Source organism: Leopardus geoffroyi, chromosome X (genome assembly GCF_018350155.1).
Source record: "Leopardus geoffroyi isolate Oge1 chromosome X, O.geoffroyi_Oge1_pat1.0, whole genome shotgun sequence".
Classification (NCBI taxonomy): domain Eukaryota; kingdom Metazoa; phylum Chordata; class Mammalia; order Carnivora; family Felidae; genus Leopardus; species Leopardus geoffroyi.
Genome location: NC_059343.1, coordinates 16,293,392 through 16,305,729, shown reverse-complemented (window position 1 = coordinate 16,305,729; position 12,338 = coordinate 16,293,392). Strand labels below are relative to the sequence as shown.

General features: G+C 44.8%; 1 protein-coding gene across 15 annotated transcripts in view; it reads left to right on the top strand.

Moving 5' to 3' along the window:
* The first annotated feature begins 7,361 nt into the window (after positions 1-7,361).
* Positions 7,362-12,338, top strand: part of MAP7D2 (MAP7 domain containing 2) — a 106,665-nt gene continuing 101,688 nt past the window's right edge. For 3 of the 15 annotated variants that reach the window (XM_045470957.1, XM_045470956.1, XM_045470955.1), the window contains exon 1: positions 7,368-7,575. In XM_045470957.1, the coding sequence (XP_045326913.1) occupies positions 7,449-7,575 (127 nt within the window). In that variant the 5' untranslated portion in view covers positions 7,368-7,448. Of the gene's footprint in view, positions 7,576-7,717; positions 7,837-12,338 lie in introns of those variants that run through there. The other 12 variants (XM_045470970.1, XM_045470968.1, XM_045470963.1 and 9 more) reach the window with 10 other exon arrangements.

Genomic DNA, 12,338 nt, shown 5'->3' with positions numbered 1-12,338 from the left:
TGAGAGAGTAGAGAATGTGAGCGGCGGAGGGGCAGAAAGAAATCCAAGCAGATTCCACATTGTCTTTGCAGAGCTGAACTTGGGGGCTCTGTCTCATGAACCATGAGGTCATGACCTGAGAGGAAATCAAGAGCAGGATGCTTAACCCACTGAGCCCCCCAAGCGCCCCTGTTTATGACTTTTTTTTTTTAAGGAAATTCAATTTTTAAAATTTTTTATGTGTTTATTTTTTGAGAGTGAGTGAGTGCATGAGTGGGGGAGGGGCAAAGAGAGAGGGAGACACAGAGTTTGAAGCAAGCTCCAGGCTCTGAGCTGTCAGCACTGAGCCTGACATGGGGCTCGAAGCCACAAACTGTGAGATCATGACCTGAGTGAAGTCGAAGGCTTAACCACCTGAGCCACCCAGGCGCCCCTATGACTTTCTCTAAACTATTTAAAGTTCCATTCATGAAGATTCTTTTCTGAAAACCAACTGTGATATGAGAATAATGTATACTTTGTATTTTATTTTTGCGTTTTTGGCTGTTTAAGACGTTCAGACTAACAATGGGGTTGCATTTTGTGTGAGTTTGTTAACCTGTGCAGAAGATGTTTTCAAAAGGTAGATCAGTCATCCAGAATCACCTCAAATTGCCAAAATCACATTCAACAGGTTGGACCTTATTTTGTACTCTGCAGACACTTGGGTGAAACAGATATCCTCTGGTGAACTTGCTCACTTCCCCCCACCCCCCACCTGCTCACTTTTTAAAAACTGGTCACTTCTGTTCCAATCCAGGCTTTGTCTGATTCACAACTTGATAACGGCAGATCAAAAAGTGGGGACAAAATCTGAGTAAAGTCCCATTGCTGATCCCCTGGAGAGTCAGGTATTGAAATATAGTTGGGTTTTTGCAAATTTAATAAAAATCCATGCATATTTATGACTTAAAATACTTTAGAAATCTAAGAATAATTGGAATTTTGTTAACTTGAAAAAGTATAGAAACTCAGTCTTTTTAAAAAGCCAACTTTACTTAAGAGTGCCCCTGAGAAGCAGTAAAAATTATTAATTTCATTGAATCCAGCCCTAGAGTACATGTCTTTATTTTTTTTTTTTTAATTTTTTTAATGTTTATTTATTTTTGAGAGAGAGAGAGTGTGAGTAAGGGAGGGGCAGAGAGAGACAGGGAGACACAGAATCTGAAGCAGGCTCCAGGCTCTGAGCTGTCAGCACAGAGCCCGACAAGGGACTTGAACTCACAAACTGAGATCATGACCTGAGCTGAAGTCGGACGCTTAACTAACTGAACCACCCAGGTGCCCCAGAGTACATGCGTTTTTAATATTGCATGTGACAAAGTAGGAAATGCTACATAAAGCACTTCTGCATACTGTGAATGAAGTGTAACCATTGTCTCAAGGAAAAATACTCGGGTGATAGAGTTGTAAGTGAATTGTCCACTGTTTTTCATGGAACACTATTTTTACTTGAAAGAACAAGTGACAAACTGGTTATTGCAGCTTGTGTTTGTGGTTAACATTTCTTCAAAGATGAATGAGATGAGGCTATTGCCTCCAGGAAAACAACTGGCAGCATTTGTTGGTGTTGATAAGATTAAAGCTCTCAAGCAAAAAATTAAAGAGTTAGGAAAAACTAGTTATGGGTAGCTTGGCAACTTCACAGTAGAGACTTCTTAAGAGATTAGTGAATGGTATGAATGAATGGCTTTTTTTTTTTTTAATTTTTTTTTTCAATGTTTATTTTTGGGACAGAGAGAGACAGACCATGAACGGGGGAGGGGCAGAGAGAGAGGGAGACACAGAATCGGAAACAGGCTCCAGGCTCTGAGCCATCAGCCCAGAGCCTGACGCGGGGCTCGAACTCACGGACCGCGAGATCGTGACCTGGCTGAAGTCGAACGCTTAACCGACTGCGCCACCCAGGCGCCCCATGAATGGCTTTTTAATATTGTAGAATGAAATGTGTTGACGTTTGAAAGATCTTCACAGCTGAATCAACCAATATTTTCTAAATGATGGGTAATAGAAAGATCATTGATTCAGTGTTAGATTCCACATTGCAGCTAACCTTGTAGAAATTACCATTTGTCAAGATTGGGTGGTAACAAAGAACATACACAGTTATCTGAAGAGGCTATTGGAATGTTTCTCCCCTTTCCATCTGCATACCTCTGAGGCCAGATTTTCTTTATATGCTTTAACGAAAACCACATCCTACAACACGTTGAATACAGAAGCAGATCTGAGACTATCAAGCAAAACAGTAATAGAATTGCAAAAATGTGAAACAGTCAATAAATTTTTTGTTTTAGTTTTCAATGAGTTTAGTGTTGAATTAATACTTTTTTTTTTTTTTTTTTCTTTCGGGGCACCTGGGTCGCTCAGTTGGTTAAGCGTCCAACTTCAGCTTGGGTCATGATCTCACAGTTCGTGAGTTCAAGCCCTGCATCAGGCTCTCTGCTGATAGCTCAGAGCCTGGAGCCTGCTTCGGATTTTGTCTGTCTGTCTGTCTGTCTGTCTCTCTCTCTCTCTGCCTCTCCCCCATTCATGATCTGTCTCAAAAATAAACATTAGAAAAATTTTAATAATTTTTTAGAATTTATATTCATGGGTATAACCTACAAGTGAACCTGTCATTTCAAGGAAAACTGACAAGTGTTTATTGCCAGTATTACATTTCCGCCATCAAGTAAAAAGAGGTGGAAAACTTGGGCGCCTGGCTGTCTCAGTCTGTAGAGTATGCCACTCTTGATCTAAGGGTTGTGAGTTCAAGCCCCAGGTTGGGTGTAGAGCTTTAAGTTTTGGAAAATATAACATCAACCACTGTTAGCAGATAGAAAAGGTTTTTTGGAGTCTCTGTTTTAAGTGTAAGGATAAGGGTTGGTGAACTTTCTCTAGAGGACCAGATAGTAAATATTTTAGGGTTCATAGGCCCTCTGTTACAACTACTCACTTCTGCCATTGTAGCGGAAAAGCAGCTGTAGACAACACAGAAATGAGTGTGTCTATAGTCCAATAAAACTTCAACAGAAATACGTGGCAGGCTACATTTGACCCATATGCATGGGCTGTAGTTTGCCAACCTCTGATGTAAGGGTTTCAGACAAAAAATTTGAGAACCGTACTAGACTAGCAACTAGATGGTATAGTAGATTTTAAGATACCGTTCAAGTATAACTAGGTTTTTAGGAAGTTAGTCTAATGTAAAAAGCCCAGCAAACTTTTTTTTTTTTAACACATGGCTTAAATAGAGACTTTGTAGATATGACAATTTGTCTGATTTCAATATAATTCCAATTAATATTCCATCATGATGGGGGAGTGTGGAAAAACTAATTCTAAGGTAATTTCATACAGAAGTCGTGAATTTCTAAGACAATTCTAAAAACCAGAAAGAGGACCTCTTTGTCAAATACTAAGTCATGCCATTGTAACCTACAGTAACATAAAATATGAGAACAGAGAGCTCAGAACCAAGTCCGTGTATATGTGAGAATTTGATATATGATAAAAGTGGTTTTGAAATCTGGGGAAAGGATAGATTAATGGATGTGCTGAGAAGCTACGCTTTACAGAGAAAAGTAAATAAGGATTCATCTTACACCATAGACAAAATAAATTGCTTCAGCGGTTAATCTATAAAGTAACGGAAAGTATAGACTATCTTGGGGCAAGGGAAATACAGAACAACGCCTCTTTGATCTTTGTTATTTCCTTCTGCTAACTACGGATGGCTGTGTTTTGAGTTAATCCCTTTACTCCTTGACTCCCATCTATCTCCACTGGGGTTGAAGGGCTGCAACAAACATCCCACAATTTGGCCTTTTATAGCTGCCGTTAAAAAAAAAAAAATACCTCAAAGTACAGACCTTAAGGTGAAAAATTGATAGGTTTTATTTTTTTAGACATGGGAAAGGTTAGATCGAGAACTGATAGATGCTAAATATTGGGAAATTTTGACAAGGAGTAGCGTATTTGCATGGCTTTATGGTGTCTCCCCCACAGATTGCCTATTAGTTTCAAGAGAAAAATAGTACCTCTACAGTGGAGAAACTGGCAGTCAAGTAAGTAAAATAATTGTTATCTGTGTTACATTTACTGAAGTTGATAACTGATGTTGTTGTATAAGAATATTCTTACTAGGAAATACACATTGAAGTATTAAGGGTTTGTAAAGGGCCATGCATATGTATGCAACTTTCAAAAACAGTTGAGGGTAAAAAGATAAATAGCACAAATGATAAATGGAGTAAAATGTTAACCATAGGTGAATCTGAGTAAAGGGTATATGAGCGTTCTTTGTAAACTCACAACTTTTCTTTAATAAGTTTGAGATTACTTCCATATAAGAAGCTTTTTAAATGGATGGATTTTGGCGTAACAAATTTTGCTGATCTCAGAAAAGGTTAATTGAGTAGTGTGAATTTGCAACATTTAAACCTACAAGGAATTGGGGCGCCTGGGTGGCTCAGTCGGTTAAGCATCCGACTTCGGCTCGGGTCATGATCTCGAAGTTCGTGAGTTCAAGCACTGCGTCGGGCTCTGTGCTGATGGCTCAGAGCCTGGAGCCTGTTTCAGATTCTGTGTCTCCCTCTCTCTCTGACCCTCCCCCATTCATGCTCTGTCTCTCTCTGTCTCAAAAATAAATAAAGGTTAAAAAAATTTTTTTTTAAATAAAAAAATAAAAAATAAATAAACCTACAAGGAATTCTCTAGAATATGAGAACTCCTGAAAATCAACAGGAAAAAGACAAGCAACCCAATAAAAAGATGGACAAGCATTGAATATGCAAGTTAAGAGTTAGGAAGAGTGAGCCAGGGGCGCCTGGGTGGCTCAGTGGGTTAAGTGTCCGACTTTGGCTAAGGTCATGATCTTATGGTTCCTGGGTTTGAGCCCTGCGTTGCTCTGTGCTGACAGCTCAGAGCCTGGAGCCTGCCTTGGATTCTGTGTCTCCCTCTCTCTCTGCCCCTCCCCTGCTTACTAACTTTGGCGCTCTCTCGCTCTCTCAAAAATAAAAACATTAAGAAAAATTTTTTAAGAAGAGTGAGCCAGGGGGTGCCTGGGTGGTTCAGTCGGTTATGCCGCAGACTTCGGCTCAGGTCATGATCTCACGGTTTGTGAGTTCAAGCCCGGCGTCGGGTCTGTGCTGACAGCTCAGAGCCTGGAGCCTGCTTCGCATTCTGTGTCTCCCTCTCTCTCTGGCCCTCCCCCATTCATACTCTGTCTCTCAAAAATAAATAAACATTAAAAAAAAAAAAAAGTGAGCCAGAATGAATGAATGCTCTATTTCTGATTTGTATGCAGCTGCAATGGATAGATGTTGACAACAATTCCAAGGAAGGAAAAACAATGATAGCTGTTGTGCAATATCATTTATATAAATGAAAACCATGCATATCTTTACAACACTATATATTTGAAGAATAGAGCTACAGAAGAAATAAACAGGAGGTGTCTGACTAGAATGGAAGTGGGAATAGAAAGTAGAAGTAGAATAAAACTAGGATGAGGTGCCACTCTGACATGTCAGGCAAGAGCTCAAGAGTTGGATTAATTATGAACTACCCAAGGTCTGTAAGAAATAAAGAGAAAAGTGAAGATGGCTCCCATGCCCTACCTAATTAACTTGGCTTAATCTTCCTTGGGTTAGAAACTATTTTCTTTACAGCCAGGGGACGAGCCCCCACCTGCCCGCTTTCCTGCTCATTTGTGTCTAAAGTCCCCTTCTGCCTTTCTCATCACAGTCACTCCCTACTCCCAGCTCACCTTTGGGAGTGTTACCAACAAGTCCATCATATTTTTGTGCCACAAAGGGACTTCCAAGCTTTGAACTACGAATCCAGGTGCGGGTTCCTGAGAGTTTCAGCTTGGTGGGTTTTTTGTTGTTTTTGTTAATTTACTTTTATTTTACAGAAAGAGAGGGAGTGAGCAGGGGAGAGGGACAGAGAATCCTCTCGCTCTGTCAAGCGGGGCTCAGTCCAGAACTCTGGGTTCATGACCTGAATGGAAATCAAGAGCTGGAGGCTCAACTGGCTGGGCCACCCAGGCGCCCCTAAAAAAATTGTATAATTTACATACTATAAAGTTCACCCATTTAAAATGTACAATTTTATGTTTTTTTAGTATTACGGAGCTAACCATCACGTAATCTAATTCTTGAATCTTTTTATCATCCCCAATAGAAACCCTGTACTCTTACTCAGCTTCATTCGGTTTTTTAATTACATTTATCTCTCCCCCAGGGTTGGGAGTAAAAAGCTCAGAGGGCTGGTCACTGTCCACCAGAGAAACGTGCAGCCTGGGGCCCCACTGAGATCGGTTGTCACTTGGCAGGCCATACCTGAGTAAACAACCTGGAAGCTTGAACTGGCGCTATGCAAAGATGTATTTTTCAATATGTATGTTTTTGAAAAATGATAAATGCTCATGGCAAGGCTAAAAGGATGTCCGGGAGAACCCCATCACCACCACCACACACCCTTCCCGGACCTCTACTCCTGAGGCTACCATTTAACAGTTTGCCATGCGTCTTCTCACAGAGGTCCTTCTGGAAGAGATTTTCACCCCCGGAAAAAAGGAACCATAGAGTAGCTCTCTCAGTGGAATCCGCCAAGGAGTGAGCCAGGGAGTGAGGGCATGGCTGGAAGGCTGAGGTCCCTAAGACTACATGCCCCTGCCCTGCTTTGAAGGTCCTGTAGTCCTGCCTTGGGTGGCCGCACGCCTTGGCTGGGGTGAGGGAGAATCTAGCACCGACCACCGGGGCATCTGGAGAACTGGAACCTAACTGTGCTTGGGGGAGGGTCCACAGGTGTCTGCACAAGTGGCATCTGCCTGAGGCCCTCATCAGGAACTGTTTCCAGAGCTGCAGCGTTTAGTATATATGTGTGCGGATGCCTAGTGTGCGTGAACATTTGGAGGTTGTGTGAGGATGTGTGTCCACTGTGTGTGAGAACACGTGCGTGCTGGGTGAGCAAGTGTGCACATGGTATGTGTGAGCTGTTTTCACTTTGTGAGGATGTGTGCACTGAGAAACTATCCTACGTGTATAACGCTTTGAGTGTGCGCACTGTGTGGGGAGGTGTGTTTACATCGGTGTGTGCACGCTACATGTAAGCAGCGTATGAGGACTATGTACACACCGGGTGTGCTTGCGCGCTGAGTGAAGACCGGTGTGCACGTCGAACGTGCGCGCGGTATGTGCGCGTGCTGTGAGAACTAGTGCGCACGTTGCATGTGCATGCTGCGTGCTTGTGTTGTGTGAGGGTCAGTGTGCCCCTCGCTTGTGCACGCGGTGCGCGTGCGCGGCGTGAGAAACGGTGCGCACTTCGCACGTGCACGCCGAGTGCGCAAGCTGTGTGAGAAGGACGCGTGCGCGTGCGGACGCGCGCGGGTCCGGTGCGGCGCGGCGGCTGGGGCAGTGCGCCTGTGTGGTTCGCGCGTCCCTATGGAGCGCGGCGGTGGTTGCGGGGCTGGAGCGGGGACCGAGGGGGCTGCGCGGGGATCCCCTCTCCCTGGGAAGATGGCCGAGTCGGGTGCGGTGCGGACCTCGCCCCCCAACCACCGGCCTTCAGGTAGGGCCCCTGGGGTGCGGCGGACGCGTGGGGGCTTCAGGTCCCCCCAGGGGCGGGGCGGACCCGCCGTGGGCCGCGCAGGGCAGCGGCTCTGGAGCGCGCGGGGCGGGGACGCAGCGCGGTGCTGGGCTAAACGCCCTTCCCCCGGCTCCAGGTCGACTGGGTGCGGTACCCAGGGCCGCGTCGCTCGAGGTGCCAGTGGCAGGGTCCCCTCTCAGGTGGCCTGAGTGAGTGAGTGAGTGCACTCGGGGGTGGCTTAAGGTGGGTGGTAAGTATATTTGCTGCGGGAAGCCTGGATGCCTCGCGGAGCAGCCGGCGTGGGGGGCGGGGGGCACTGGGGCAGGCCGAGCGGGCTCCGGGGGGTCTCCGGGGCCTGCGCGCCCGCCCACTGTGCGTCTTGGGAAATGCGCGCGAGCGGCAGCTGCAGCCCGCCGCGAAGGTGGCCGGCTTTCGTGCTTCGCGGCATCCCGGGGGCAGAATCGGTACGTCACCCACTGGCAGGCGGCGAACGGAGCCCGAGCCCCAGGCCGGTTTCCCCTGGCACCCGCAGGCGCTCCCGCAGGCCTCGGGTGCGTTGCCCAGGGGTCTGGTGGGGCCGCAGGCCCCCTCAAGTGGCAGTGCGACCACTGCATCTCCCAGCCCGCGAGGCTGCAACTGCTAGGAGCTGTGGACGGCTGGTCTCTGGACTGGTTGCCCCAAAATGAGCGAAGCAGGGGGAGATTTTGAGGACATTTGGTAGAATTTTAGATAAGCAGGTCTCATGTCTTCTGACGTTCTGTGAAGTGGTTGCAGGTAGTGCGGGGGTGTAAGCAACGTGGAAACCGGTTTCATGCTGTTTTTCCCGGCAACACCTTTTTTTTTTTTAAGTAAATGTGACCTATTTTTAAAACATCTTTTTTACTGTAGTAGAACATGCATACCACAAAAGCGCACAGATCGTAAGTATGTGGCTAGAAGAATTATCACATAGTGAAGATATGAGTATTTTTTATGAGGTGAACCAAGGAAGGCAAAGAAGTCAAGGGAAATGTTCTTTAGTCACTTAAAACATGCTTTTCATGGTGGGTGGGAGGTATTTTCTGATTGGGCCTTCATTTGCATCATTCACAGAAGGAGGTGGTGGCTTAAATCTTCCCCAATTTGCGTTTTCAACATGCATTTTTTAAAGGCAGAATTTAACAAATGTCACAGGTTAGTGTTATAAATACTATAAATATGTATACTTCTGTTTTCATCCTTTTTGCTTAATTTGAGAAACTCAGATGTGTCTGCTCGGGAAGCACCCACAACCCACCAACCCACCTACCCATCAGAATCAGCCTTGGGGGAGGGAGACCAAGTGGAAGAAAATATTGGAAAGGTTGTTGAAGCTCACAGTTTAAATTGGGAATTTAAATAATAGGTTATTTCCATGTTTTAAAGGCACAGAAATGCTATGGTTGTGCTTGCAATTTATCTGTGGGATTTAAATTTTTTGAAGGAACTTAATAAGGAGGCATTCTTACTAATTTCTAGTAGGAAACTTTATTATAGAACTATTTTAATGCACTCTCTACTGATATTAAGATTAGCTTAAAGCTGTTTCCCTTTATTTGGAATTGGAACCATGGAGAAAAGATGTGTGAAGGTTTAAAATATTACACTTACATGTATTATGGTTGTTGTGGAAAAATTGTGGAGTGTACCATTTAGGTACCAGGTGGTACGATGGTTTGTTCTTTCAAAGGCTTGGTGAGGCTAGGTACTTAGAAAAATAATGCCATCCTCAGAAAAATCTTGATTGTTGAGGTTTTATTATAATCCATCCTGGATACAGATCATTCTTGGTTGCCCAGAGGCCTCATCATTTGGGATCCATTCCTAATGAGATTCACCTGCACATTTGGGGGTTATGAGTTGGTGAGTGGTTTTTCTAGGAGCTGTTGTAGAAGGTGGCACAGGAATACCTCTGGTTGTTTCTTTCAATGATAGGTTCTTCCAAAATTGAAATCCTATGCGTGTTCCCATTATCCAGCAGTGATGCTTGCTTTCTTTCCTTTTATTTACTGCCAGGATGGAAGTCACCAAATAAACGGTTCCTTCTAGTTGCTTGTGTTATATGTACCATATAACTAACAACGAGCAAGCGCCTGTTGCTTGGATCTGCTTAGATACCTTTAGCCAGCAGATAGAATCACTGGATCTCAGCTGTCAGACTGCTTCAGTGTCACACAGGGTCTGTGCTTCGCTCAGCCTGAACTGCCCCCCTTTTCTCTTTTCCCTTTCCAGGATTCACCTTCTCTAGGCTCCTCTCAGTGAGAATTAAGGAACTTCCTCTTGTCTGTGCCTGCAGCATCTCCAGTGAAGCACTCTTATTCTGCCTGTGTCACGTTAACCTTCCAGTTCCTCTCAGCAGATGTTCTTTGAGTGCCCACTGTAAGCAGGACCTGGTGCTGGTGGCTTCTGCTATTGCTGAAGCTAAGGAGATTGAGTTCCAGAATGCCTGGGTGTGAATGTCACCTCACCACTTTCCTGCGGTCTCAACTCAGGGAAGTCATTTGACATCTTTAGCTTCAGTTTTCTCATCTTTAAAATGGACTTAGAAATGGATTTCTATGGGGAGATAGAAGCAGTGCTCTGAGGACAAAGGAACTAGTATCTGTAAAGCAGTGCCTGACACACATACGTACTCAAGCTAGTTAGCAGTTATTTCCCATTATATCATTGCTTGCGAGCAAGGCCCGGATCTAGGTTATAGGTGCCTCTTTCAGTGCCACCTCGTGCAGAGGATGGCTGCATGGTCATGCTACCCCTTTTCAGACTTTCTGCACACAGTAGATCTATAACTGATGTTCAACAATTGCATTATGCTAGAAACAGCCATACTGGGTTGAGAGCTCAGTAAATATTCATGAGTTAGATTAAAGAAGTGTGTTGGTGGGGTTTGTGATAGTGGATTTTTTTAAAGATTTTATTTTTAAGTAATCTCTATACCCAACAGGGGCCTTGAACTCATAACCCCGAGATCAAGAGTCACATGCTCTACTGACTAAGCCAGCCAGGCGCCCCGTCTTAGTGGAGTTACAGAGCATATTTTCTAAGGGCCCGTTGAGTTTTCTGGTGCATTTGATTGGTGAATATTGTTTATTGAGTTGAACTCGTTTGCCCACTGTTCCTTAATAAAGAGAGCATTGCTGTGAGGAAAGATGAGGTTCCTCATTGTCCTTCCACTTGCATGTCTTCCATTTCCTGCCCTACATCGGGATAAAGTTAGGGTGCAGAACTCATCCACCTCTGAGGTCTGTCTGAATGAAGGCCTTAATCTCCTTTCCTGTCAGGAAGCATTTTTGCTTAAGAAGTTTTCCTCTTTTTAAAAGCCCCATGATTAGCAGAGCTCAGGTTGTGGCTTAAGCCAAAGGGAGACAGGTATGAGTGAGCCACACAGCTTTCAAGCAGTCATGCCACATGATCCTTTGGAATGGCAGAGTCTGTCCCCAGGGTAAACAGCACCTAGCTGGCACTGGGTTCATTCACTATCTGAAAATACCTGATTTTCCTCTTTGTGAAAAAAATTTTTTAAAAATGTTTCATTTATTTTTGAGAGATCGTGAGCAGAAGCTGGGGAGGGACAGAGACAGGGGAACGGAAGATCTGAAGCGGGCTCTCAGCTGATAGCAGCAAGCCCGATACGGGGCTTGAACTCACAAACTGTGACATCATGACCTGAGAAGATGTCGGATGCTCAGCCAGCTGAGCCCCCCAGCTGCCCCTGCTTTTCCTTTTAATCCCAAATAGGCTGGCATCTTTTAGCCCCAGACAACCCTATGGAATGCTTCTTGGTCTTTTGTCATTTACACCCTCTTCGTTTTACTCTCCTCTTTACTACGTAGTAATAACTTCAGTGAGACAACATTTATATACTATACATTCACCCATTTAAAATGCACAATTCGGGGCACCTGGGTGGCTCAGTCCATTAGGCATCTGACTTCAGCTCAGGTCATGATCTTACAGTTCCTGAGTTCGAGGCCCGCGTCCGGCTCTGCTGACAGCTCGGAGCCTGGAGCCTGTTTCGGATTCTGTCTCCTTCTCTCTCTGCCCCTCCCCTGCTTGCACTCTGTCTGCCTGTCTCTCTCTCTCTCTCTCTCTCTCCCAAAAATAAATAAACATTAAAAAAAAATTAAAATGCACAATTCACTGGTTTTCAGTATTTTCACAAAGTTGTGCACCCATTACCACAATCAGTTTTAGAACATTTTCATCATTCCGCAGAGAAGCCCCATACCAATTAGCAGTCATTCCATATTATCCCTTGCCACCTGCCCCCAAGCACTGGCAGCCACCCATCTACCCTGTCTCTGTAGAGACCTCTGGGGTTCTGCCATGGTGGTCTTCAGCCTTTGGAGCATACACATGTTCTTGCCCAGCAGTTCATGGGTAGGTCTCCATGTATCAGAGTTTTAGAAATCATCATTCTGTACTCTCCATCTTTCAGGTGTCCAGTACTTGATTTCACCACAAAGCCTTGCCTTTTCACCTATGCATTCTACTTCCCGGGGCCTGAAAGGCGGCAGAACCTGTATGTAGCCTCCCAGACAGCCTGCAGTTACACACTGCGCATACGTGTGTTCATTTTAGCTCCTCAAATGGTAACAGCTGGCAATTGTTGAGCAGCTTCTGTGCCAAGCACCATTATAAGCACTTGTCATACCTTATTTTACTTTATTCCTCACATCCACGCTTTATACTTTTTTTTTCCTGTTTTTATCCTCATTTTAGAGATG